The sequence below is a fragment of the Gasterosteus aculeatus genome, chromosome 1, assembly GCF_964276395.1.
Source record: "Gasterosteus aculeatus chromosome 1, fGasAcu3.hap1.1, whole genome shotgun sequence".
In the NCBI taxonomy this organism is placed as follows: Eukaryota; Metazoa; Chordata; class Actinopteri; order Perciformes; family Gasterosteidae; genus Gasterosteus; species Gasterosteus aculeatus.
In genome coordinates, this window is record NC_135688.1 from 9,152,051 (window position 1) to 9,176,104 (window position 24,054).

A 24,054-nucleotide genomic window follows, 5' to 3' on the forward strand; every position below is an offset into this window, starting at 1 on the left:
CAGAAGCTTGTCTCTGGAAGGAGAGGCAGCCAAGGGTAAAAAACTCATTATCCTTTTGAAAGATCTGCCGGCTTCTCTATTAATTCAACGGCTGCATCTCTCTTTCCATTAGACCACGTGCTAAATGCTGATCAAATGAACTGAATTCAGCCACTGTACACGGTAATTAATGGTAATTTCCCCTCATAATTTCCTTGTGGGCTTTGAATGGGGGAAAAGCCATCTGATAAGGAAAGAGGGGGAAATAGTTCAGAGGGACTTGGCCTTTGATCAAACAAAGCGATATGGTTACAGTCGAGGGATTTAGCATGGCGCTCATATGAATGAGTTAACGCGTGTGTTCTCGATGGTCTGATTACCTTTAGTTCAATAACTCGTACTGCGTTTAATGTATTGTTCAATACAGTAACCTTCTTTTTCTTGTGTTTTACTCGATATTATTGCATTATAACATTTTACCTTTATCAATACATCAAGAAATCAACTTTTTGTTCAAATGACATCAATTGCCTGGCAAGTATGTGGCCCTTTTTATCATTGAGCAAAAATGATTCATCTCCGATATCAAAGTCAAACATTCGCGTGAGCAAAGGATGCCATTATCACATCATACCCTCTATCTATCCTCATTCTAAATCTTGTACAATGTGAAGGAATGCACAAGTGAGATCGTGCATTTGCAGAAGTGACAGTTAATTTAAAGCATTTTCCAGTTCCAGGCGCATATTTGCAAGATAGAGGGTTAGGAGCACTTGGATGCCTCCCAACGATGACTTTGAGTTTGTGGCTCACAGCTAACGGTGTTAACAAACACAACATGCGACAAATGTGATGACGGAGTTTCCGGTGTTTACTCGCAGGTGAAGTGAGGAGATGGGCAGAGCGTCGGTAATTGTGAAAAAACTAGTAGGAGCACGCTAGATTAAAGTAACACAAGAACCCAGCCCAGTGCCGTGAAATCTTTTCCAATGAAAGTTGCAAGCAGTACTAAACTAAAAGTCTCTGAAAAGTCAACATTATGGATGTAGACATAGCATACCGGTCATAATTGGTGGAACTAATAGTAGTCTGACTGAAAGAAGGAATAACAAATAAAGCTGTATTCTTTTTCCATAAGGAATGTTCTTGGAGAAGATAACCAACCCTCCCCTTTAGCAAGGTTCAGATTAAATTAAATTTGAATCTGGAAACTGTGATCACCTCAAGGGTCTATTTTTTATTTTAGCAAAGCTGAAAATAACGCTGCTTCCCCCATATCCTGGCATGGACTTCTTCTTCAGCAACGTCTCAGAGGTCTGATGTTTTTTTTTGTTTCAGGCTGATGAGTCCATCTTATTACGTGATTAGGAGGGATTGGAAACATGCCAACACATAGAGAGAGAGACGCGTGTACTAATAGACAGACAGAAATCAACCAAGAAGCTACTACGGCCCAAGCAACACAAAATAACAAAGCAGCTCATTAGCCATCGACAACTCAGGCAGGAAAGCGACTGATCATTTTAGGTTTAAATTAACCGTCCCGCTCAACCAAAGGTGGCAATCTAATTAAAGACCTCAATGTATACAACTCACAAAGTTCTGCCCTATTTCACCACCTTCAATCATCCACCTTTTATTTTAATGAGTTTATACACCCCCCCCCCCCTTATTTTACTGAGGGACGCTTAAGTGACGGTGGGTGATTAAATGTGTTTTTTAGCCGCAATCAATGAAGGCTAAACAAAAAATATGTGCTTTCTAACAATGTGAATGCGATGTTAAAATTCAAGATCAATATGCAAACGTTGTTTACCTTTCATTTAAAAAATATTACACTTTTAATTTGAATTTCATTTTTGCACACGTGAATAAAGGTTGTACAGGAAAAAGTCAACTAATTTAGTAATTTCAATATTTTATATCCAACATCATCATTTATTTGAAGGTTGCTTTGACACTAATCAGCACTGACTAGACAGCTATCAAAGCCTTTTCAGTGTCAGATATTTGCCTGTGTAAATGTGTGGGATTTTACCAATTTGTGCCATAACAACCATGCATGTATGTCAGATGACGAATACGCTATTTATCATGCTTGTCTAATAGGTGTTTTATTCACTCAAAACAGCATGACTGGGAACTATAGCACAGCCAATCTGTCTGCTTGTCTGGCTGCATGGCAAAGAGAATTGCCTGTTCCACGCTTTAATCAATCTCATCCGCAACCCCCGCGGTGTGCACGACCAAGGAAGGGTAGGTGCTATCATACATAATTAAAACACCGTACTTACAGAGGACCTGGCAAAAAAGAAATGGATTTTCTGGAGTGACATAATGCAATCATACTTCACGGACACCTACGATAATGTGAACAAATACGGACGTGGTAAATCTTATTGACTTAAGGCCGAGTGCTGAAGCGCACCCCACTGACCTGTAAAACTTCGGTCATTTCAGTTAATGCATATTTAGTCTGTAGTTTATACGTCGTCTGATGTCACCGGTGGTCAACAGGGAAAGAGTTGAAACCACAGAACTAAATGGGATGCAGTGAATAATTATGATAGTAATTATGATTTATGTAATCTGGAGTTGCTCTTCGTGGTTTCTGACAGCATTTCTCAGCAGACAGCCATTGTAGACATCGAAGAATACACCTCCTAATGTTTCTCTCATAATAGCCCGGGCATGTAATTATAATATAATCACATTACTACACCAGCACGATCCAAGTGGTAATAATAGTTGATTAAATATTTCAGTGGATGGATTTTTAAAGACCAATTCTTAAATGTCACCTTACGAATTTGATTAGTGTCAATGCAGTGTGTCCCCCCTTCCCCCTCCCCTCCCCTAACGCCACCCCCCATGAAAGTCTGGAATTAGAAAATATATATATATATGTATATTTTATTTTTTCCTACAGTTCTCTTCTCCGTGCTGTGGCCGGGTCCGTTCGCCCGGACTGTTACTCTGTCTCCTGTATTCCCATGTACCACTACACACTGCAACGTGGTCGTGGATGAGAGAAGCAAGGTTATGTCGGCTGTTAGACATAATAATGGATGGTTGTATGTACAATATGAGCGTTACTATCTAATCTCCAACGTGTACTTTACACATCGTCTTCCTCGTCTGGAGACATCATGTTTGAACGTCGCGGTGTATCTAATCACTGGTTATAGTCTGATCTGAGTTTCAGGCTCATTACACTCGGGAATGATGAGTGTGTTATCCAGTATGTGTGTGAGCTTTGCTTGTATATTGAATCCTTTTTTGTCTTGGGAATAGTTCTTAATATAATGCTCTCTATTTAATTCCTGCTCGACCTCAGCTTATTATCTGGCACCACTGGAGAGCCAAATAGCTTTAAAATAACAGCTAGCCAAGTGCAAACACACAACTAGCTGATTCAGTACCACGGAGACTTTAGGAGCTGCTGAATCTGCTGAGGTTCATGCAGAAACAGTCAGGAATGGCAGCTGCAGCTTTTAACAGCCTCTTTTACTGCCTCACTATTCGACTCAAAATCCAATAAAACTAAAGATCACACAATATAATAAGTACATTGTAATAAATAAACAAGTGGCCCTCGTTGTTTTTCGTAATTGCAGTAAGGACGGCTGCAAAAGTAGTTTGAAGAGCAGCAATTCTTCACTTAAGAAGCAAAACGAGACGCACACTATAAAATCCCTTCCCTGCTATTGTTAATAGATCAGCATTAGCAGAGTGTTGCCATTTGCTGCACAATGACATGTGATAAATTGCACTGGAGTTGTTTACAGAAGGGTTTGTACCAATGGGCCCCTGCCAGCACGATTACAGGACATCCACAAAGCATGAAAGGCTGTTAGTGGAGAACCTGTCACTGGAGCACTCGGATTGATGAAAACGTACATGAGCAGGTGGGTTCGGGAGTGGCAGATGCCAAATGACAAAAATAATGGCGGATAAACAAAAACCGGCGGGGTGGATGGCGTTAACATTTTGGACCACAGGTTCTGCTCTTTGTTCCATTCTACTCCCACTGGGTCCGAAATCTCTGAAAGCAATTCATCAGCACTAAGAGGCCCGCCCACTTCTCTTCCCCTCGAATCAGCTCAGCCAACGTTGATGTCTTCATGCCCACTGATGGCGCTCCATTCTCAGTAGCTGTTGGCAAACATTTCAACTTCGGGGGGGGATGAGTTATTTCTGACTGTGTGGTGAAAGAGAATGAGCAATGGTTGTCATGGGAAAACAGCAGGGAATGTGATGCATTGTACCCAGGCAACAGTGGCGTGGGCTGGTCTCCGGAAAGCACAAAAAAAAACAACGAGTGCCAACTCTCATCACCAGGAATTCAAAGTGTGTGAGAAGGAGCACGTGCTTTGCAGAAGGCTGCACCTGCTGCCTTACATCTGTACCATTGGCAAATGCAGATGTGGCAGAGCAGAGGAATGTTGTAACTGCTTCTCTAGCTACATCTTTATCTTCATTTATTTTTTTTAAACATTTTAATCTTTATATTTATCGAATGCCATGGACAGTGTTTGTTTTCAGCCCGGGGGCTTATGGGGCTAAGTTGGTGGGGGTGTGGTGATTTAAGTGCTGGTGAGACAATAAAATATACTGCAGTTCATAATAACAGTGAAATAACACTGAAACAGTAAAAAGGGGCCCACAGGGGCCCCACAGTGTTGTATCCTCTGTTGCATCCATTTCCAGTTAAATAAAAGAATATCACCGTTACTTTTACTCTTATACATGATTGGCCAACGTAGGTTCTTGTAGGTCTTGCCAGACGACATAGTAGCGTGTCTACGTCAAAACGTTTAGTTCGAAGACTGTTGTGTAAAATTGTCCAACACATCCCTGCAGTGTTCCTATTGATGGTGAACATGCAAGCAGAGAAAAAAGAAAAGCCCCAAAAGGATGTTGTTCTCGGTCAAGCGCTCCCTTTTAGGAAGTTCCTCACAGGGAGCGCCCAGAAATGTTTTGGTCGAAAAGCGCCAAGTCTTCCCCGTTCTTTATGGCAACTAGCCAGTGAATGGATTTTGAACATTAAAAGCAGCAGCAGCTGCCTGCTGGCAAAGGCTGGGTAGAAAATCACGCCGCAATTTGCAAATTTACCATAGTTAGCCTTTGCTCACTCCTGACTCGGCTGGAAGGAACTGGGTGACGTCTCTGTCCCCGTCGAAGCCATGTGCGTGACACATTTCCATTTCATTTAGGAAATAGGATTTAAAGAAAAATAGACGCAGTGAAAGAAAGCTATAAGGAAAATGAACATTCCCTCCTTCATGGAAGGATGAATCGCAGGGGTCAAACAAGACGACAGAATGAGAAATATGGATTGCATGGTGTGTTGTCAGCTCCTGTTGGAGCAGGACACCATGAATGACGAGATCGTTCTTTAAAGGCCGTAAAGTCTCTTGAGATTGATGAGAAAGCTCCATAACACAGACAGGCGGAGCAGACAAACTTCAGCTCCACCACTATTTGAATTGTTGTCACGTATTAAAGTAATAGATGTGACTGTAAACAAAAATAATTCATGTTAAATGGCCAGTACAGCCAGCCTTTAAGAGACGCGATGCAGAGGGTTGTCACTTTTCCTGAAGACACGCATGGTGTGATTTTCAACAATTCCTTGAAATTGTTTTGCTTTTTAATTTGAAAAGTATGTTTTATATGTATGGAAAAACCTTTATTGCTGTAATCGTCCGTCATTTGTCGTGGTCAATGAGCCAGATCACAAGAGTGGTCCTCTGGCGGAGACTTAAACCTAAACTCCATCACCTGAGAGCAAATGAACAGCACCTTGTTCCTTCTCCATCTTTCATGCTCGTACATCCACTCGTACATTTACTTACTGGTCCTTTAAACGACTCCAGACTTCTAAACCTTGGTACCACAGAATGAATTAAAGTCAAAGTAATACGGCTTTTTGACTTAAATGAAAAGGATGAAATGTAAATGATTGGCAAATGTTGGAGTTAGTGAAGATGGACGATAGCCTGACTAATCGAGGCAGAGGGGCGGATGCGGCAGCACGAAAGGTATCACAAGAGATGGTAACCGACTGAAATAAACAAATAAATAAAGTGACAGAAAGACATTGTGACGAAGACAAAATGGTGAGCAAGCTACGGCTGACAAACAATTGCTAGGATGAGCTTGATGAGGATGATGATGAGGAGGAGGAGGATCATTACAATTAAAACAGTGTGGAGGTTGCAGTTTGACTTCTGGAGCCAAGTGATGAGACAGACAGTCGGCTGTCAGCCGGGCAAGCAGACAGTGAGGGCTCGGGGGAATTTCAGCTCTCAGTGGGGGCCATTACCTGTCACTCAGTATATCTCCCTCAACAGGCCTGGCCTACGGATAGAGCCACTGGCATGTAATTGTCTGGAAGGTCAAGGGAGACCAGCGGTTAGTTTGATGGGAGGAAAAGAGGTAAAGGTTAGAAGGGCGGAATGAAAAAAGAGCAAAATACTGAAGACAGAAAGAAAAAGGGTTTTTTTATAAGATGGTGGTTTGTTATTAGGAAAGTGTGTAAGTGCTTCTCAATGACTATACTGACTGAAGTAACCGGGTATTTACAGTCTATTTCCTGTAATAGCATTTATTACCTGATGTAACTTCAGAGAGACACAAATAGAATAATCACAAAAAACAAAGTTTGACATTTTGACGTGGTATTTTGACCTGCAGTAAAGTGACCTTTCTTTCTGAAGGAAATGCCTTACATTGGATAACAGAAGCACTTGTTTCATAACAGCCTGATGGAGAGCCCTCAAACAAGTCGGATTCTCACAGCTGCCTGTTCTGTGCAATGAAGAGAGCTTGAGGACACCAAATGCGGAAAATAAAACAGGTGCCAAAAAGATGCTCAAAACAGCTGTCCCCCAATTTCTAGTGAACAATATTACAGTGGATTATTACACATGAATTATATCTTTTTTACCACCATTGAAATGGGACAAGCAGTAATACGAGATAAGTCATGGATTCTGTGAGTATCCACCACCTGCACAGACAGACCCAAAGCTCCCTAGAACCGTCAGCAATCCAAACTCGTGCCTCATTATTGCTCCACTGTTACATGCACGCCACCACAGCACTTCTCAACAGCTCCCGTCCACACACGCAGCTCAATGAATAAGTCCTGAAGGTCGAGTAGGTATCGTAATGCTGTCGTCCAGGATTCCCCGGTGAAGAGAAGGAGGGGGGCAGTGTGCTTCTGTTATCAGGGGCCGTAATGGGGCCAGTGGACCAGATGTGAATGCAGATGATAAGGTGAGGAACCCGAGGGACAGGAAAGGAGAGGACAGTGGGGAGTGGATGGTAATCCATGGTGCTTCCCTTAAGGACAGCACTCTGTGTAATCTTGGGTAAGGAAAATAGGAGAAGTACAAGAGGGACGATCCTCCGCTGACCCTGAGCAGTCAGAGAGCCGGCGATGGAGACTGGCGAAGCAAACGGGGGAAGGAGAAAAGCTACGCAAACATGAATGCTAACACACGGTGACCTGCAGACCTGTCAATTGATTCAGTGCAGAGCGAGTTAATAGACCGCTTGGCTGAACAGCGAAAATAGTCGACCTGTCTGGACACAGTTAATAGACCGCAACAATGCCCTAGAGTCCCAGCAGCGTGTGTGTGTGTGTGTGTTTAATTTTGCCTGTGCTCATCTTATCAACAGTGTCAATGACGTTCTGTCATGTAATTTCTCTACCACTTGTAACTTAATCCATCTAATTGTTTGCTGTTTACTGCTCTGAGCTTCCTACTTTTTAAGTCAATACAATGTCTGATGACTGCAATGTTATTGAAAGTACTACGCAGTGGCCCATTTGAAGATTAACCAAAAACCTTATTAATGCTTATTACATAACGTGAGTACCGCAGTCTGATAAAAATATGTCTGATTTCATTGCAATCAATTTGTCTTCTTTAGTCCGGCTATTTTTTCTGATTTTTGTATCCACTCTAGTAAAAATTTAAAAATGCCTTTTTTTATGTGTAAAACTAAACACTCCTTTATTATATCCATTTCCTTACTTCAAAGTCTTATTTCAAATTAAATTCATCATCCAGTCATTTGTATTGTAGGTTTCACTTTCTTATGTAAATGTTTATCTTATGTAAACACTAAACTGGGTTTAACGCATCAAGGCAACGTTCACATAATCATAATTAACTAGGAACCTTTGATACCACAACATGGTAGCGAACCGAAACAAGAAAATACTCACTCCTATCATCCAGCATCATCCAAACTGTTTCCAAAGTAATTTCGACAAGTCTCACTTGCTTGAGAGGAATGATGGAAAGAAAACACATTTCTTTTGCCCAAACCATAAGTGTTAAACTCTGCTGTTGGCATATCTGGTAAAAAACAAAACATTGCTAGACCTCCAAACAAGTCGTCAAAAAGCCGTCCTGAGGTTAGTAAACCATTAAGCAAGATGCCATCCCTTTCCTTGTGGAGAAGAGCCTGCCAAACTAACCGCTAACACATGGCAATGCATTTCAAATAAAACAGCAGGCAATGCCACCGATGTACACACACACACACAGATTTGAAGATGGATGAAGGCTTTTGAAAGCCCAAATTCGTGTTTGCACACAGGTAGGTGCACACACGTGCACAGATGAGGCATCTGCGCAGACAGAGGTGGTGCTCCAGGCAGGAGGGTGGCAGCTGCGCATGGCTGTGTCGGCCCATTGTAATGGCAGAGGGCCTGGCAACAGCTGGCGAGGGACGCTCTGAGGACGCGCCAAACTCTTCACTGTGAGCCATGATCAAAGATGCGGCATAATGGAGGGGGAATGGCAGAGCAGGATGTCGAGGGAGGAGCGTGTATATCTGCCCCTGGGACCGGGGTCCCCATATGCACACGCATGTGTGTGTGTGTGTGTGTGTGTGTGTGTGTGTGTGTGTGTGTGTGTGTGTGTGTGTGTGTGTGTGTGTGTGTGGACAATTTGCTCATGCAGGTACAAAATGGATGGATGAGATAAGAAAAGGCTTTTGACAGCAGAGCAGAGGAGTCAAGTAAGTGTGCAAATACACCAACTGGTTATCACGATGTTGTTATTAACTGCCACGAATTAGAACATTTTTATTATAAAAGTTATTCATGAACGGTCTAAACTCCAGTACTGCGCTTTTGATAGTATGCATATCAGATGTGCTAGTTACCCACCTTAGATGCTAAGACAGCTAATTTAATCAAATGTAACAAACCAGCAGTAGCATGCTGACTTCAGGGGTTGTGCTTCCCTTTCCACATCACTAATGCATTAAACATGATGCCCCAGTAGACTGTTTTGCTATTTTGTATTATGTTGTTGAGGCCTCTACCATTTCTAAAACACCGAGCTAGCCTTAGGCTACTATAATAAATTTAAAAAATTGTCCTTGGGATTTCAATAATTGAAACCTCCCTGTGTATTATGTCTATACACTCCAATAGCTGTTCTGAAAGGGTTGTATTTAAGGTTTTAAACTCTTTAAAGTTTTTTTAAAATCTTTATTTTGGTATGTGTATCTATTTACAACCTTTTTGTGTTCATTCTATCATGTCGTCCTGTCTCACCATCGGACAAAAGATTAATAGTACCAACCATGTATTAAAAGTTACTTCCCTTTTTAAAATCATAGCCAGCAAATAGCGGAGGCCTTGGCCTAAAAGTTAAACACAACCAGAGACAACCAGCTGGCCCAAAGATTACTTACCAACCTCCACAAGGCCTGCAGACAGATTATGTGCCTGTTGTTGCACTATCACTTGTTACTAGTATAATATAAAGAGGCAGCTCCTCTGTGAAGCTCTCTGTCAGATGAAGGGTTGCAGCTGTTGACTCCACATGAAGTGGATGGGACACATGGCCAACTTTACCCACAGCGGCTCAACAGCAATATGCAGCCCAAGAGAAATTGACAAATAAGAATTGGGAGAACATGAGGAACAAACTGGAAAGTAATCTGTGGGAAAAAGACTGAATTTCACCAGAGAGAAATAATAATATTTTCTGGCTGCATCATATCAGAGCCCCCAGCGACTGATGTGAGGCAGAGAAAACCAGAGATAAGGAATGAAGTGTATGATAGGTCGATGACACTGCTTGGACAAAGCTACAGGCAACATCTCCCCAGTGGTCTAATCTTAACTACTACTGGTGTTTTCCTGCAGTAATGGAGCAAACCCCATAGAAACTGTCTGTGACGTTAGATCCGGCATGCTGCCATCAAATTGAGCTGTGTAGCTGTACATCTGGCTGTACTGTAAGGACGACGTACATGTGTGTGTGTGAAAGAATATAAAAGATTCTTCCCTGGAATGAATTGGAAAGGCGTAGTTCCCTGTAATATCAACTATTTGTAAGTCCCAATTAACTTCACAACATGATGTCCTTATAGCCAACGTGGGGTTTTACTTTAAATTGCCGTATACACAGTAGGCCACTAATTCCTTAAGCCGTGGATCTAAATGCCCCTTCGTCAAAGGATGAAGGGATTCTGTCCGAGTAAATGCTAGAGGGCTGTTCATTGGTTGCAAACATTTCTATTTGAATCTTTTTAGTGTCATATCTGTGACATTCTAAAGATGTAATTGTTGATGTGGAATCCATACGATTTGTTATTACAGTGAGAGTTGAGTACTGAAAAAGGTAACGTTGGTTAACTAAAAATCAAGGTAATATTCGTTCAACTGTGAATGGTACCCAAAGCCCAAAACAATCATTACACTAGTGTGTGTTATTAATCGCCATCACAATCATTCCTAAACATTACCATCATCAATACTAAAGCATTACTCCCAATTCTATAAAGATTATGATTATCAATATGTTTGAATACTCATTTTAGGTGGCCAGAATTGACATTTCTGGGTGAATTTGATTTTACAAAAACATTTAAAAATATGTTATTGCTACTTTCTCCAAATTAAAACATTAAACAGTAGTAAGCTATTTTCTAGTTGTACCTGGAAGGACTCATTTATATTGTTAGTTTCTGAATATGAAATAAAAAACGGTTTTTAATATAAGTTACTTGTGCAATTGTAGCTTTCTTCAAACCCAAGCTTTAAATATGAATGCTGAAGTTCTCCTTTTTGATGAGTAATGTTGTGTTCAAGCGATACAGACTACAATGTAACAGCCTCTATTGGTGTCGCCGTCAAAGCATAAAGATCTTATCGCTTTAACTAGCGTCTAAGTGAGGAGACAGAAGCATCAGAAAAGTTTAAGTTTACTGGCAGCACAGTTAAAAATATCCAGATAAAGTGAAAAAAACAACGCCTGTTGATGTCTCAGTACTGTATACGCATTCATCTGTAAGTCGCTGCCATTGATGTTGTGTTGTTCTGCTTTAATAGAATCCCAGTCAACAATGGCTCTTTTTCCCTGCTACCTGCCAGAAGAAAATAGCTTTCTACAAGAGGTAAAAAAACTGAACTTTTTCCGCATTAATAGCTACATTTTCATGAATCAAGGCAAAAGTGCAACCGCTGGCACATGTTCGTGGGGCTCGCATGGTTTGCAATGGCAAGACATATTTACAAAGATGTTATCACAGCGGTGATGCACACTTGCTGCAAGTGTAAAAATGGTTTGACAGAGGGAATAAATTACCAGTGTTTGTTCGGCATCAGTCACAACTTATGAAATCATCTCCTATAATTTTAAGAGCAGTGCTCCCCTCAATATACCACAATTCACAGACTGTTGTAGGATGAGAATTGTCGAGATCTGCGGCACAAAAAATCTTCCTTCTAAGAGGAAATTGACGTCCTTGTATGTGAATGCAAAATTGGAATGAAAATAATACACAGAGGGAAAACCATTCCTGCTCCATCTATGTAGGGAAAAGTATTAATGTGTTGCCTCCTCAAGTTAACAGGGATTTAAATACATCTAAGGAATTAGAAATAGATGAAATACAATGAATGTCCTTTGGAGGAGGGGAAGAATGGATGGATAAAGCATGACATCTTTATCGGGAGAAACAGTAAGGAAACAAATACGCTGGTAAAGTCTAGTCCCTGAGTCTCTGAGGCAAAACATGGCGCTGTGAAAGATGAAAGAGATACAGAGGTTATCAATATTTTAGGGATGGGATGATTGCTGACTGGGGAAAAAACAATAACTTCCACTCGATCAATGTTCCACTAGAAATCTTGTATAATTGAATTCTTCTGATAAATAGCACATATTTTGACATTGTAAAGGACAAACTATGTGACAATAGTTCCAGCTGAACATCAAAACAGCTTATACATACTGCATTTATTTCTTAGTAACGTGTCTGAGCACACCATCCATCAGAGTCATTACACTGTGCCAAAATATATATTTTACCTGAAACTTCACATTTGAGACCTCAGCAAAGAGCTAAACAGAAATGACTGATGACTGATATGAATAAATAACTGCAGATCTAGTCCACGACCTCTTCCGAGTCATGATTTAATACCTACCATGGACAGGAAGAACATTCCCATTAAGTAACACCCGTTCCAAACTGGGACTGTGAGTATTGTTTTGCAAAAGAATCTTTTGAAAATGAATATATACCAATCCTTCAAGGCTTAAACAACATGAATAAACAGGGATCTTCAGCTAGGAAGGAGGAAAAACTTATAATTATTCAAGCTTAACAAGCGACAGGTAGTGGCTTACACAAGAGAAGGCTTGCTGCAGCGTGCAACTTTAGCGTAATCGAGAGGTATAAAAGGGCTGATTTCATAGACCAGTATGAGAGTTAATTCTTTATTTAAACATAATAATAGAATATGCTAATAGAGGACTAGCGTATCAGTAAGTGGGAAGCATACCTTCATTTTCATAAAGGCAGTATTTGCTGTAGTGCCTTTGTACATAAATGCATTGTATTGTCAATATGTCCTATTAAAATATGCTTTGCTTGTATCACTGATCCAATATTAATCTGGTATTGCTGCTTCACAAGCGCTGGTATTGGTTCCGTTTATTGTATATATAAATGCATTAAATATCTCAGCCATTCAGTGTGAACAACCAATCCACAGCCAGACTTGACATTTAATGAATAAAGCTGTTATACAAAATGTTGCTCTACCAAGCCCTGTTTATATCTTTTCTTCTTCACCACTGCAGGACTGTAACGCACGGTTACACATTCACAAACATCCCCCCACAGCTTGTAATTAGTCTGTTAATAATTTAAGTAGCAATGTTTTCATGATTGTGCAAGGGTAGAGAACCAATCTAGCGTGTGGATATGTGTGAAAAAGAGCAAAGATTCATTTGAATTCATCTTCATCAATCTAATTCAGGAGGGTGTGTTTGGGATTGAAACACACACACACACACACACACACACACACACACACACAGTATGCCTTTGCACAGGGACTTTATCAGATTGACTGAATAATTGATGTGGTAAACTAAGGAGCAAAGTACTGTGCATAATTGTATAACATCACTCCTTTCCGCCATTTCTGTCATTAACTAAACGATTGGTCCCAGCACCTCCCCTGGTAATTAAAACCTCAGAGATGAATCATGAACTCCTCCCCTTTCAGACGACACCTGAGGTATAAATTTGTCTCTGCATGTACAGCTCCATCTGACTCAAAACATACAATTTCATCCCTTAAAGTCCTTAGCAACCATTGAAATTGGGTGCCTGACTACTGAGGAAACACACCCAGGAACAAAAGACATTGTTGCCTCCAGGCTCACACGCTGTTATTTAATTAAGCTCCCTTTTATTTCTGGTAATTCCTTATGACGTTTGTTGGTTTCTTTTTGGTGAAACTTGGTCGGCTCACGCAACAGGTGGTCACCTATGTGGCCTGTAGCTTGACTTGCACAACACATGGTTGGGTAGATACAAGCAAGGAGATGAGGGTGATTCCTCAACTGGACATAAGTCTCTGCTTTAGCCTCTGTTCTGTCAATTTAGGGGAACTAAGGTTGAATTCAAAACAACGCATATAACTTCCATTCGAGGACTTTACTCTCCTTCCTTTTCAACACTGCATCTTCCCTTTGTATCGAGTGACAGTGAGTTGAATTAGTTCATAGATGTCAACTGAAGTCAAGAGTGAGTCAAGGAAAAACAACCCTGACTGGAGGCACAGTGAGTAAGCCATGGTGGTTCTGGCAGCCGGCCTTAGTAAGTCACTGTGAGTGTGTGCGTGGGGTTGAACTGAGGGATATTAACGGTGTGCTACTGCCGCCTTGTCGCTTTTGCCTCGGAAGGGCTAATTACGCAATTAGAGTCCACCGGTGGGCTTTAATTTCACCGATCCACACTGCATGCCCTTTGGTGACTGAACACACATGAAAGACCATCCATGTACACACATGCACACAGCAGGCCGGTATCCGTTGACCAGAGCAGAGTGCCCGTTATGAAGCAAGGAAAAAGAAAGAACTACTCTAGTTGATGAGCATGGGGTCTGTTTGACTTTAAAGCCATTGTGCTTTAAAACCACAACCGCTACTCTCACTCGTGTTGATTGTAATGTATTAAATGTGAAAATCAGTCATCAAATTGAGTTTAAGGTCAAAAAACCTAAATCACAGAACAAAAACGTTTTTTTCTGTATGTGGTAGGTATTTAGGTTGGTAGGTAAACCACATTTGTATCGGGACGTCCCATGTGGGCAACACTTAAAGATAAAGAGCAAATGTATGCAGTTTTGTTGTATTACGTACAGTATTTAGCTAGGTGTCTCTTTTGTACTTAACAAACCTTCGGAAGAGCAGCATTCAGGATTGCAGGATTATCAGACCCTACATGTACATATATATGACGTTTTAAGTTAGATCCCATTGAAAATTGTTCTATTGAACATTTGCTAAGCCCCGCCCCTCACTGCAGCTATATATTAACTATCATGGAGCCTGCGTTATCATTATTGAATTTCCAGCATATGGTGCTTATTATTTTTCTACGCTATGATTGTTCAGTCTACATTGGAGGGGGAAGGTCTTTATCAAAGTGCCAATCAGGTGTTAAAGTTGATGATGATGATGATGGTATGAAATAAATTAATGTATTTTAGACATTTGTATTACAGATTTTGAATGATGAATATTATCAAAAGGGCGACAGGGAAATGCCAACCTATTTTACATAAATTTACATATGAAAACAAAAAACGTCAGTTGTTTGTTGCTTTTTCTGCAACAATCTTTGCTTTTAAATTTGGAGTCCATGAATATATCCAACAACTGGCTGGTCTCACACAAAATATAATATAATTAATTTTAATCCAAATAGTTGGGAAAAGGTTATGGTTCTAAAAGGCCAAAAATGGCATAATATGATTTCACCATAGGTGGCAAGCTATTTGGGATGATTGCCAAATACAAATATTGCGTTTCTGTATTAAAAAGAGAAAGTTAATGACTTTCAGGTATCCGTTAAAGATGCCCATGGGAATCTTAGAGGCTAAAAAAGTTAATGAATATATGGAAACGGAAAACCAACAAACACAAGAGCTTAGCTCCTGTGGTGTCCTCAAGGACCGAATAATAATAAATGTGATTTTTCATTAAATGTCAGGGGCAGAGAAATTGTTGTTTTTTATTTGATTCCCTTCCCATCCCTTACGCAGCTTATTCCAAGTAAATTGTGTATTATAACGATGCACACATTTATGCTCAATGATAATCAATGGTGGCTTTGATTAAAGAATAAGATGAATGTCTTTTATATTTTGATATCGAACTGGACCAAGCCAGTGTGTGTAAATGCGTGTGTGCAGGAGTGGTTGATGGAGTGAGGGCTCTGCGGTGTAAGGGAAGGTTGACAGTTTTGATGAATATAGTTCTAATGAAGGACCACGTGGTTCTCCTGAGTATTTTCCGAGATGATTGCTCACTTTAATATACACCAGCGTGAAGCAGCGATGTGTGTGTAGGGGGAAATTATGTCTCCAAGTGAGCATAAACAGTCGCTTGTTAGGTTATGTAAAAGTAGATGGCGGCCATTTCTGTCCCTTTACTAATGGAGGAATACCACCCACTGCAAAAAGCTCAACCACATGGTAGTTCCGTAGGATTTTAATGCAATACTAACCAAATATTAACTTGTTTAAATGTAATTATATAGTCCCATGTCTGAATTAATCAGGGCTCTTCTCAACGGAATTTTCTGTCATGGTGTAAAGCAATTTAACCGTATATATTTCATGTCTTTAGCTTCTTTGTTTAATGCAAGTCAGCGTCTCTTGCATTTGTATTTATGGTATTTCCTATTGGAGGCTGTACTGAAGGAATTATTTAGACAACCTTGGATCAATACTGCTGTTACTAATCTATCATTACTCTTCAACAACACTGAAAGTTAACATATCAGGGGAACAATGAAATAAGAGCAACTTTTTAGTTTTTCATCCTCAATCAGGCCGGCAAGTAGACATTCCATACATTCCAACTGATTCGCACATTTTAGACCGCTAACAACGCGGCAGAGACAGAGATGAGTTCCATGTGAGCTGGCCGCTGGCTGCTGAGTGCTCCTGGCGGGAGTGTGGCAGGGGCGGGAGGTTGTTTTTGGCCCCGATGCATTCAGAGAAGGCCAGACAGTGACATTACGCCAGGCAGGCAGGCAGGACTTGAGGGACAGCCACGTTAAATACCATCTCCCGGAGCACGAATGGCACAGTGTTTGTTGTGGTGTTTGGGGGAATGTGGTTGTTTGTGTACCCTCACAATGTGTGTCAGTCTGTGTCTGTGCTTTTGCATTTCTAAGCCATGTGCATAAAACACACACACACACACACACACACACAGAAGCATAGCACACCCATACACATACTGAAGATTATCTTAATAAGTAACTTAATAATAACTTCTCCTCTTCTCAGAGAATAGGAGAAGTAAAGAACAAAAGGTCCAATATGCAGTCACGAGCCTGTAGAGCTGGAAATGTCACCCAGTTAAACTAAATAATGTTTTCATCATTACGGCAACACATTCCTCCAGAAATGAGTCCACTGCACAGCATTTCGTTAATGCCCTGGACTCGAGAGGACACTAGCTTGCACACAGGCAAACTTATTTTCAACAATTTCACCAGTTTTTTAGTTGATGTTAAAAATAGCCTTGGAGTTACCACATGGGTCTTTTTATATTGATTTAACGCTGTTAACTTGCACCTTTTTAGCCGGCAGCAAATCTCCTTTAAGCTGCCTGTTCCTGGAACACACACTTAAGACAAGAGCTCTACTTATAAATACAAAAAAGTGTCAAACTTTTGGTGGACGGGAAGCCGGTGACGGGGTGTCAGCGACCTGCTGACTGTGTGAGAATACTAACAAGGAACAACTCCCATCGGTTTCCAACAGACAGGTTATGAGACTTTTGAACCATTTCCCCTCAACTGCGACCTGTAGTCGGATCCAACCGTGGTCCACCGATCTGTCACAATATCCTTAAGCAGAATAACCCAGTGAATTCTGTCTTTGCTCTATTGTGAAACTGTTGGTGTAAAAAGCCAGCGATTTTGCCATTCATTATACTAGTCATACTATTTACAATTTAAAATGGTCCAGTGTTGATGCTCAACAATCCAAAATATTCTATTATGTGTCTTTGAAAATGTCTTCTGGGATAGTCTTGACGTTTAAGACAGTGGGGAAAGCATCCTATTTACCATCTTGGTTCTAGAAGATGTTATTATAGTTACATGAATCATGAAAATATCTTGATATCGATTAAACACTTAAGGAATAAAGTTGTATTATATTTGTGCAATGGGTGACTATGGCCACAGTATATTTCTTAAATTTAATGCTTATGCTTCACACATACAACCAAAGCAGATATAAAACACTGTGTAGCGTTATACACCACAGTGCTGGCAATTTGATTATCGGTCTCTCAATTTGTTGATCCTTCCTCGGGGTGAAGTTTAAGCTTGCTTGGCACCATGGCTATAGCTTTTCCCCACAGGCCGAGCATAACGAAGTTAGTGAAATTAAACCCAAACGAAAGATAATTTTCTCTATATTGCCTGCAGCGCACAATTCTTTCTTTTGACCACCATTCAAGTTGGTGTGATTAAGTGAAATTGGACACATCTGACAATCGCAATCGATATTTTATTAATAACATGCTGTGGAACAAATTCATTTTTTGTCTATGCTGGGACTAGTGTATTTCAGAACGAATTAGGATCATGTTATATCCACACATACAGTTTTTAGCTACTTGGTACCTCCAGCTATGTGTAACTGGGGAAACATTTTTGATTAAATTTACACTTGACACTAATATTTTCATGATTCATGTAACAAACTTTATAGATTCAAATTTCAAAATAATTCACATACTTTTGATGCATATGGTTTATGGATATCTAAGAAGTACACCTAATCTCTCTGAACAATAAAAAAAAATAAGAACTCCTGGGCTTACATGCATCTGCAACAGTTTTTCCACTGCTACGATATTGCGATTTTGTCATTCAAATTTACCTATTCTGAAGGAGAGCGGGCCACCACAGGTGCTTCTCACCCACATGGCTAAGAAGAGCAGAAGCGCCCGGGCTGTGAGCATCTTCTATGACTCCTCATGGGTCCTGCCCCGGGGGTGCCCCTGTCACAGCCACCTGAAAGAAAGACAGAGAAGAGCACGCCGTTAACCACCCCGAAGAGGGACAGTATGCAGACCACCTGACGCAGACACCTGCGACGGCTACGTGATTGGGTCCTAGCAGTCGCGCCGTGTCTTTCTGCGGTTCGTCCCTGTCACGGTCTTGTTTTTTTTTGTTTAGTTCTTTGTTCATGTGCTCTCTTCATTTCCAGACCTTGTGTGTGTCCCCATTGTGTGATTGTCTTCCTTGCTCCTGATTGCATCCGCCTGTGTCCAATCAGCTGCCCCGCAGTGTATTTGTACCAATGCTTCCCAGATTGTCTCAGTTTCATGGCCACTTTATTCACTGGACTGGCTCCACAGTGTTTTTGCTCATTTTTATCTTTTGTTAAACTTTTGAAAACTTTTTTTCTGAATTAAGTTCTGCAGTAAAACATTAGCGAGCGTGATGTCCAGCGGCATCAATGCATCCTATTGAGGGGAAGTTCAAAGTGACAGTTTAGTGGATTTTAAGGGGGCGATGGACACTAAACTTTTCTTCCCTTGTTAATCCTCATTCTGTGAGTTTAGGTGTAAAGTTTCTATATATAAACCGCAAAGGAAGAGAGGCATTTATTCCTCTCCAGTGGAACAGGAACTTCACCCACCCGCCAGAGCAAAAGTGTTTGCACAGACAACAATAAACAGAGAAGAAAACAAGCGAGACGTGTGTTTACCAAATGTATCGCCGCGAAACTGAGGAAAAAAAAAATCCTTTTTAGATAAATTTGATGTGAAAATCCTTTTCCACACAATGCTGAAATGCCTTTATGAATGGGTTAGAGAAGTAAGTATTTGTTCGGATGCAACATAAGTGTAGAGAGCCTTTTTGCATCAAATTAAGCCTGGCTCAGCCTGGTAGTGTTTTCAATGTTTTGAATGGATTGCATACCAGAAATATTAATAAAAAACAATAATTCAGTCACATTTGAGTATCAAAGTGTGTTAAACAGTATAAAACATTTATCTATTTGTGACCAGAGACGGCAGAGAACCTTTTTATTCCAGTTGAGAGCGGTCAGTGCAACCACGGTGTCAGTATTGTACCGGAAGGGAAATTCATAAAGGACTTTGAGAGGACATGATCAACATAAAGTCTCTAGTGACTCATCTTTCCAAATTTAGTCAGCCCTTTGATTTGTTAGATGCATGGAGGACACAGCATCCAATGTCACAGAGTATACCTGTGAAGATCGCAGGGAGCGAGATTAGCGCCGCCAGACGCAATACACTCAGGCTTCTATTTCTGCACAGGAAAAAAGCCAGTAAAGGTGCACATGTAGCCACAATATCATTTTCATCAGGATAAAATCCACTCAACTGTGTTTTTTGCTGTCTGTTTATTTATTTTATTCCATGTGTCTCCTGAGGTAGTGGGTGTTTTCTGTATTTGGGCAAATGTTAACTAGAGTGTCTCAGCTGGCCACCTGGTGCTCACTAAAGGACAGAAATCAAAGAAGGGGCTTTAGAGGGAAGGTCTTGCAAAAACTGGTAACAACTCGCCAAAGGGCTGTGAATAGTTCCAACCACAGTGGACAGAACCGGAGTTCAGGCTCCTTTCGGAAGAGTTTTTATAGTTTGTGTAAGGAACTATTGATTTTTTTATGGTCTTTTTATTTCGGCTTACATCAGGAATATTGGCAAAAACTGGCACCATCAAATCAAAACATATAAATGAGAAAAACATGAGAGCTTACATCAGGAACATTTATAAATCTCTGCTGACATTTATTTAGTTGGCAGTGTTTGCTGGCTTATTGCTTGTATGGTTACGCACACGAGGGGATTACCACACTTATTGTTCAATTAGCCCGTCTCTAGAGCAGCATACTTATCATATGCGCTCTTAGAACTAACAATGGCAGCCCACAGTAGATGTTCTATTACAGCAGCACAGGAAAGACACAACTAGAAAAAAAAAGATTTCTTGAGATTAGCTTGATTTATTATCACACTCAACTGAAAGATGTTTAATAGATTCAGCTCGTCCAAAAACACGGTTGGTAACAACGTTGGTCGCTAACATATTGTGTGCAGCAGCAGCAGCCTCCAAACTAAACTTCCACCGAGTAGCGATAAGAGCCTTCGCAGGCTTTTGATTGGTAGTCCGTAACACTGGTGGCTCCTCGCGGTGTTCATGGAATTGCCACATGCACACTGCTCCTTGAAAACATACGGTAGATATTATGATTGCCAGACAAAAAGTGATGCAAAGTTAGAGCATTGCGGAAAAGGAAATCAATTAGTACCTTGGTATCCTTAGCTGTAATTACTTCAAATCTGTAATCTCCCAGCAGAGCTCACACGTTCAAACTACCTGTGTTCAACATCGACAGAGCACAAACTCAATATTTAATTTATTTTTCTTTAAGTATTAGACCTTTTTAACTTTGATTTTACAGAACATTCTCCCCTCTGACTCTTTAGAAAGCCTCTTTAAACATTCCTGTCCAAGTCCACTGCTGCAGAATTTATAGGTATTTTCAGTCACTCGTGTTTGACAGAAGCCTCCTGACAATGATTCTTCCTGAGCACCAGAATCAACAACTTTAAAAGTCCCCGCAGAGATTGGGTTGTGGAGGAATGAAGAGAACAATGGCACAGATTACGTTTACTGTGAGTTGGCATGAATCACTGTATGGAGTTGTAGCCGATGCATTTTCACTATAAGCCTCCTCTGAGTTCTGAATAGACTGAGGATGGTGAAATAAAAGCTGGCTATTGTAACCCTTCTTTTGTTTCTCTCCTCACAGAAAAGCCAGCAAAGGCTGAGATGGTGAGATGAAATCAGAGGAAAACGGCACTGCAGTGTAATCATAGCTGTTCTGAACACGGTTTTAAAAACAGTGAGTTTTCCGATATAGTGTAACACTGTATTTTTCTTGTCCTACAGAGCCTTTAAAACTGACATAAAAAGCACAGAGAGAAAACACGTAAACAATGTGAAGTGGTGTTGGTCATATATGCTGTGTGAGGAAACTCTAATTTACTAGAAAATGTGGCACTAATGGTGAACTATGTGAATGGATGAAACCCAAAACCCGTTTTTTCCCCCCTAATAGCCAAAACCTTAATTAAATCTTTAAATAACAATACTTACAATATTCAAATCATTGAATTAGTTGCAGCAAGAAATGAGAAATATTTTTAAAATCTATGGCATATGTAAAGAACTGGAGAGATTTGAAAAAACTCAATACAGCAAAGACTGATTTTTTGTCTCTGTTAAAGAGTGGGATATTATTCTTCCTTGTGACAAATGACTAAAATGTCTGTCTCCACTCCACCAAGCTGGTCGTTTGTTCAACAGAAACACAGCAATTCTTGCACACTCACAGGAAATCCATTTTGGGTTAAAAACACATTTTTATAAAAAGCCAAAGGTGACACAGCAAGTCTTTATGCAGCTTGTGGAGCCAAAAAAAACAATTACTGTGAAGCAGCACATCTATTTTCCCTCAATCTAGTTCTTAAATCTCGACCTGCTGCTACCTGGCAACTGAAAGGAAGAGAATGAGCATGACACCGGGGGGAAATATGCACAACATGTCAGTATTTGCATCCCAGAAGTAGATTCAAATGAACAATGACAAAAGGTTTATATTGTAGGGATCCGAAATGTTTCCACACGCTGGATTGATATGTTGGTTTGTAAATGTCTCGCTGGCAGTCGTCTCCTCCACGCTGTGTTTTGTTGTTGTTCCGAGTTTCGCTCGGCTGCCGCTGCGTACTGATGACGTCACAGACAGGCAGACTGAATCGAGTAACGTTTAACGTGTCTAAAGTGCTAAAAACAAACACACATCCATACCGTTTTTTTGCTTAAATCCAATATGCAGTTTCCAAGTATCGATACAAATCAATTATGTACCATTTCAATCGATTTGTAATCGATATATGTTGTCCGGAATGTTGATTTACGGAGCACAGATTGATTCAGTTGGATCGCAGGAATATAAATCGATTAATCGTTTCAGTGGATGAATTGTTACACCCCTACTGCACACACAACCACACAAGAGATTAAAAGAAGCAGTACTGTATGAATAAAGTACAACAATTTTAGCTTGGACCTCCCACCATATGCACCGAGCACAATGGTTCACCTCCATGCGGACTGCCTGTAGCACTAATGCATTCTGGATTCTGTAAAACCAATCTGATGTTAATGTTTTTATTATTATTTAGCTCCATCTACTAGAACCAGAAGTCCGTCACTCCACGTCCAGTAGGAACCACTACGAGACAATAAGACGGCGATATTGTCTTCGCCATGTCAACGGGGCAAGATGAGTGGGATCAGCGATTGACGGACCGGGCAGGTCCGACAGCTGTCAGAGCCGCAGTTAACACAATTCAAATATTAAAAGTGTCAATCAACATCAGACGTCGTGTAATTCAATTGCCAATGGCCCGTTAAAACTGACAGATTGAACCAAAGACAAGTCAGACGCATAATGAGACTCACACATTGCATGTATTCATGTTCTGTTGCGTTGGGAGTATCACAACTCGCACAAAAGCAACTTGTAGATGGAAATATGTGATGTGTGACCACATCACATAGTTCAAGGAGGTTGTAAAGACCGTAAAGCTGCAGAAAATGAATATGCATGTGAGAGTTGTGGTGAACGTTTGCATTGGGGTTAATGAAGAACATTTATTTATTTGAAAAATGAACAACAAAGGAGAAAGAAACACTGTAATGTTTGGAGCTCTGTTGTTCGGATTCTCTGAAGTGACCAGATCATTTGTGCTCGGGAATAAACTGGACAGTCACAGCCAGCAGGATGCTCACCAACATCCCCGGTAAACACATTTTATTAAGACCAAATCTCAGCGGCTCTACGCGGCTGATGGAAACCGCTGTGAAGCAGTTCATTAAATGGAATCTGGACATCTAGGAACAGATATTCTGAGAAAACCTGGCTGGCTTTAAACAAATCTAAGGGGCTTTATCAAATGCCAATGGGATTTGCAGACTTTGCAGTGGTTCCTTTAGAATTTTTTTTAGATATAACCAGTTTGTACTGTAGACCTAAGACTTGGAATACATGCTTTGCGGGATTTTCTATACTGTTCTATATTTCTTTAAGGGCTATTTGTTTGAACAATTTAACTAATATAGTTTATACCTTTGGGCACCACTCGGCTCCCAGAAAAAAGAGGCATGCTGAGTAAAGAGCAGAGATGTAGTACTGGAAGGATAAAATATGACTAGTGTTACCTGGCATGATTTTAAAAATACTGTTTGCCCTTCCTTGTTTGACTTGGCTGATAGATGTTGTATGGAATTGGGTGTTTTTTTAAGACCCCAGTGTATTTTAACAGAATCGTATTCCGGCCCCCATTGTTCTTGCTATCACTGCACTCACTATCTTTGTTGCGGTAGCTGAATCAGCCATGTCAGCCAGTCCCATCAACGCTGCCAGCTTACACACTGGGG

General features: G+C 40.6%; 1 protein-coding gene across 4 annotated transcripts in view; it reads right to left on the minus strand.

Moving 5' to 3' along the window:
- The window catches only part of grik4 (glutamate receptor, ionotropic, kainate 4), a 196,940-nt gene that overhangs the window by 89,292 nt on the left and 83,594 nt on the right, over positions 1-24,054 (minus strand). For all 4 annotated transcript variants that reach the window (XM_040186931.2, XM_040186950.2, XM_040186960.2 and 1 more), the window contains one exon: positions 18,452-18,585. In XM_040186931.2, the coding sequence (XP_040042865.1) occupies positions 18,452-18,533 (82 nt within the window). In that variant the 5' untranslated portion in view covers positions 18,534-18,585. The remainder of the gene's footprint in view (positions 1-18,451; positions 18,586-24,054) is intronic.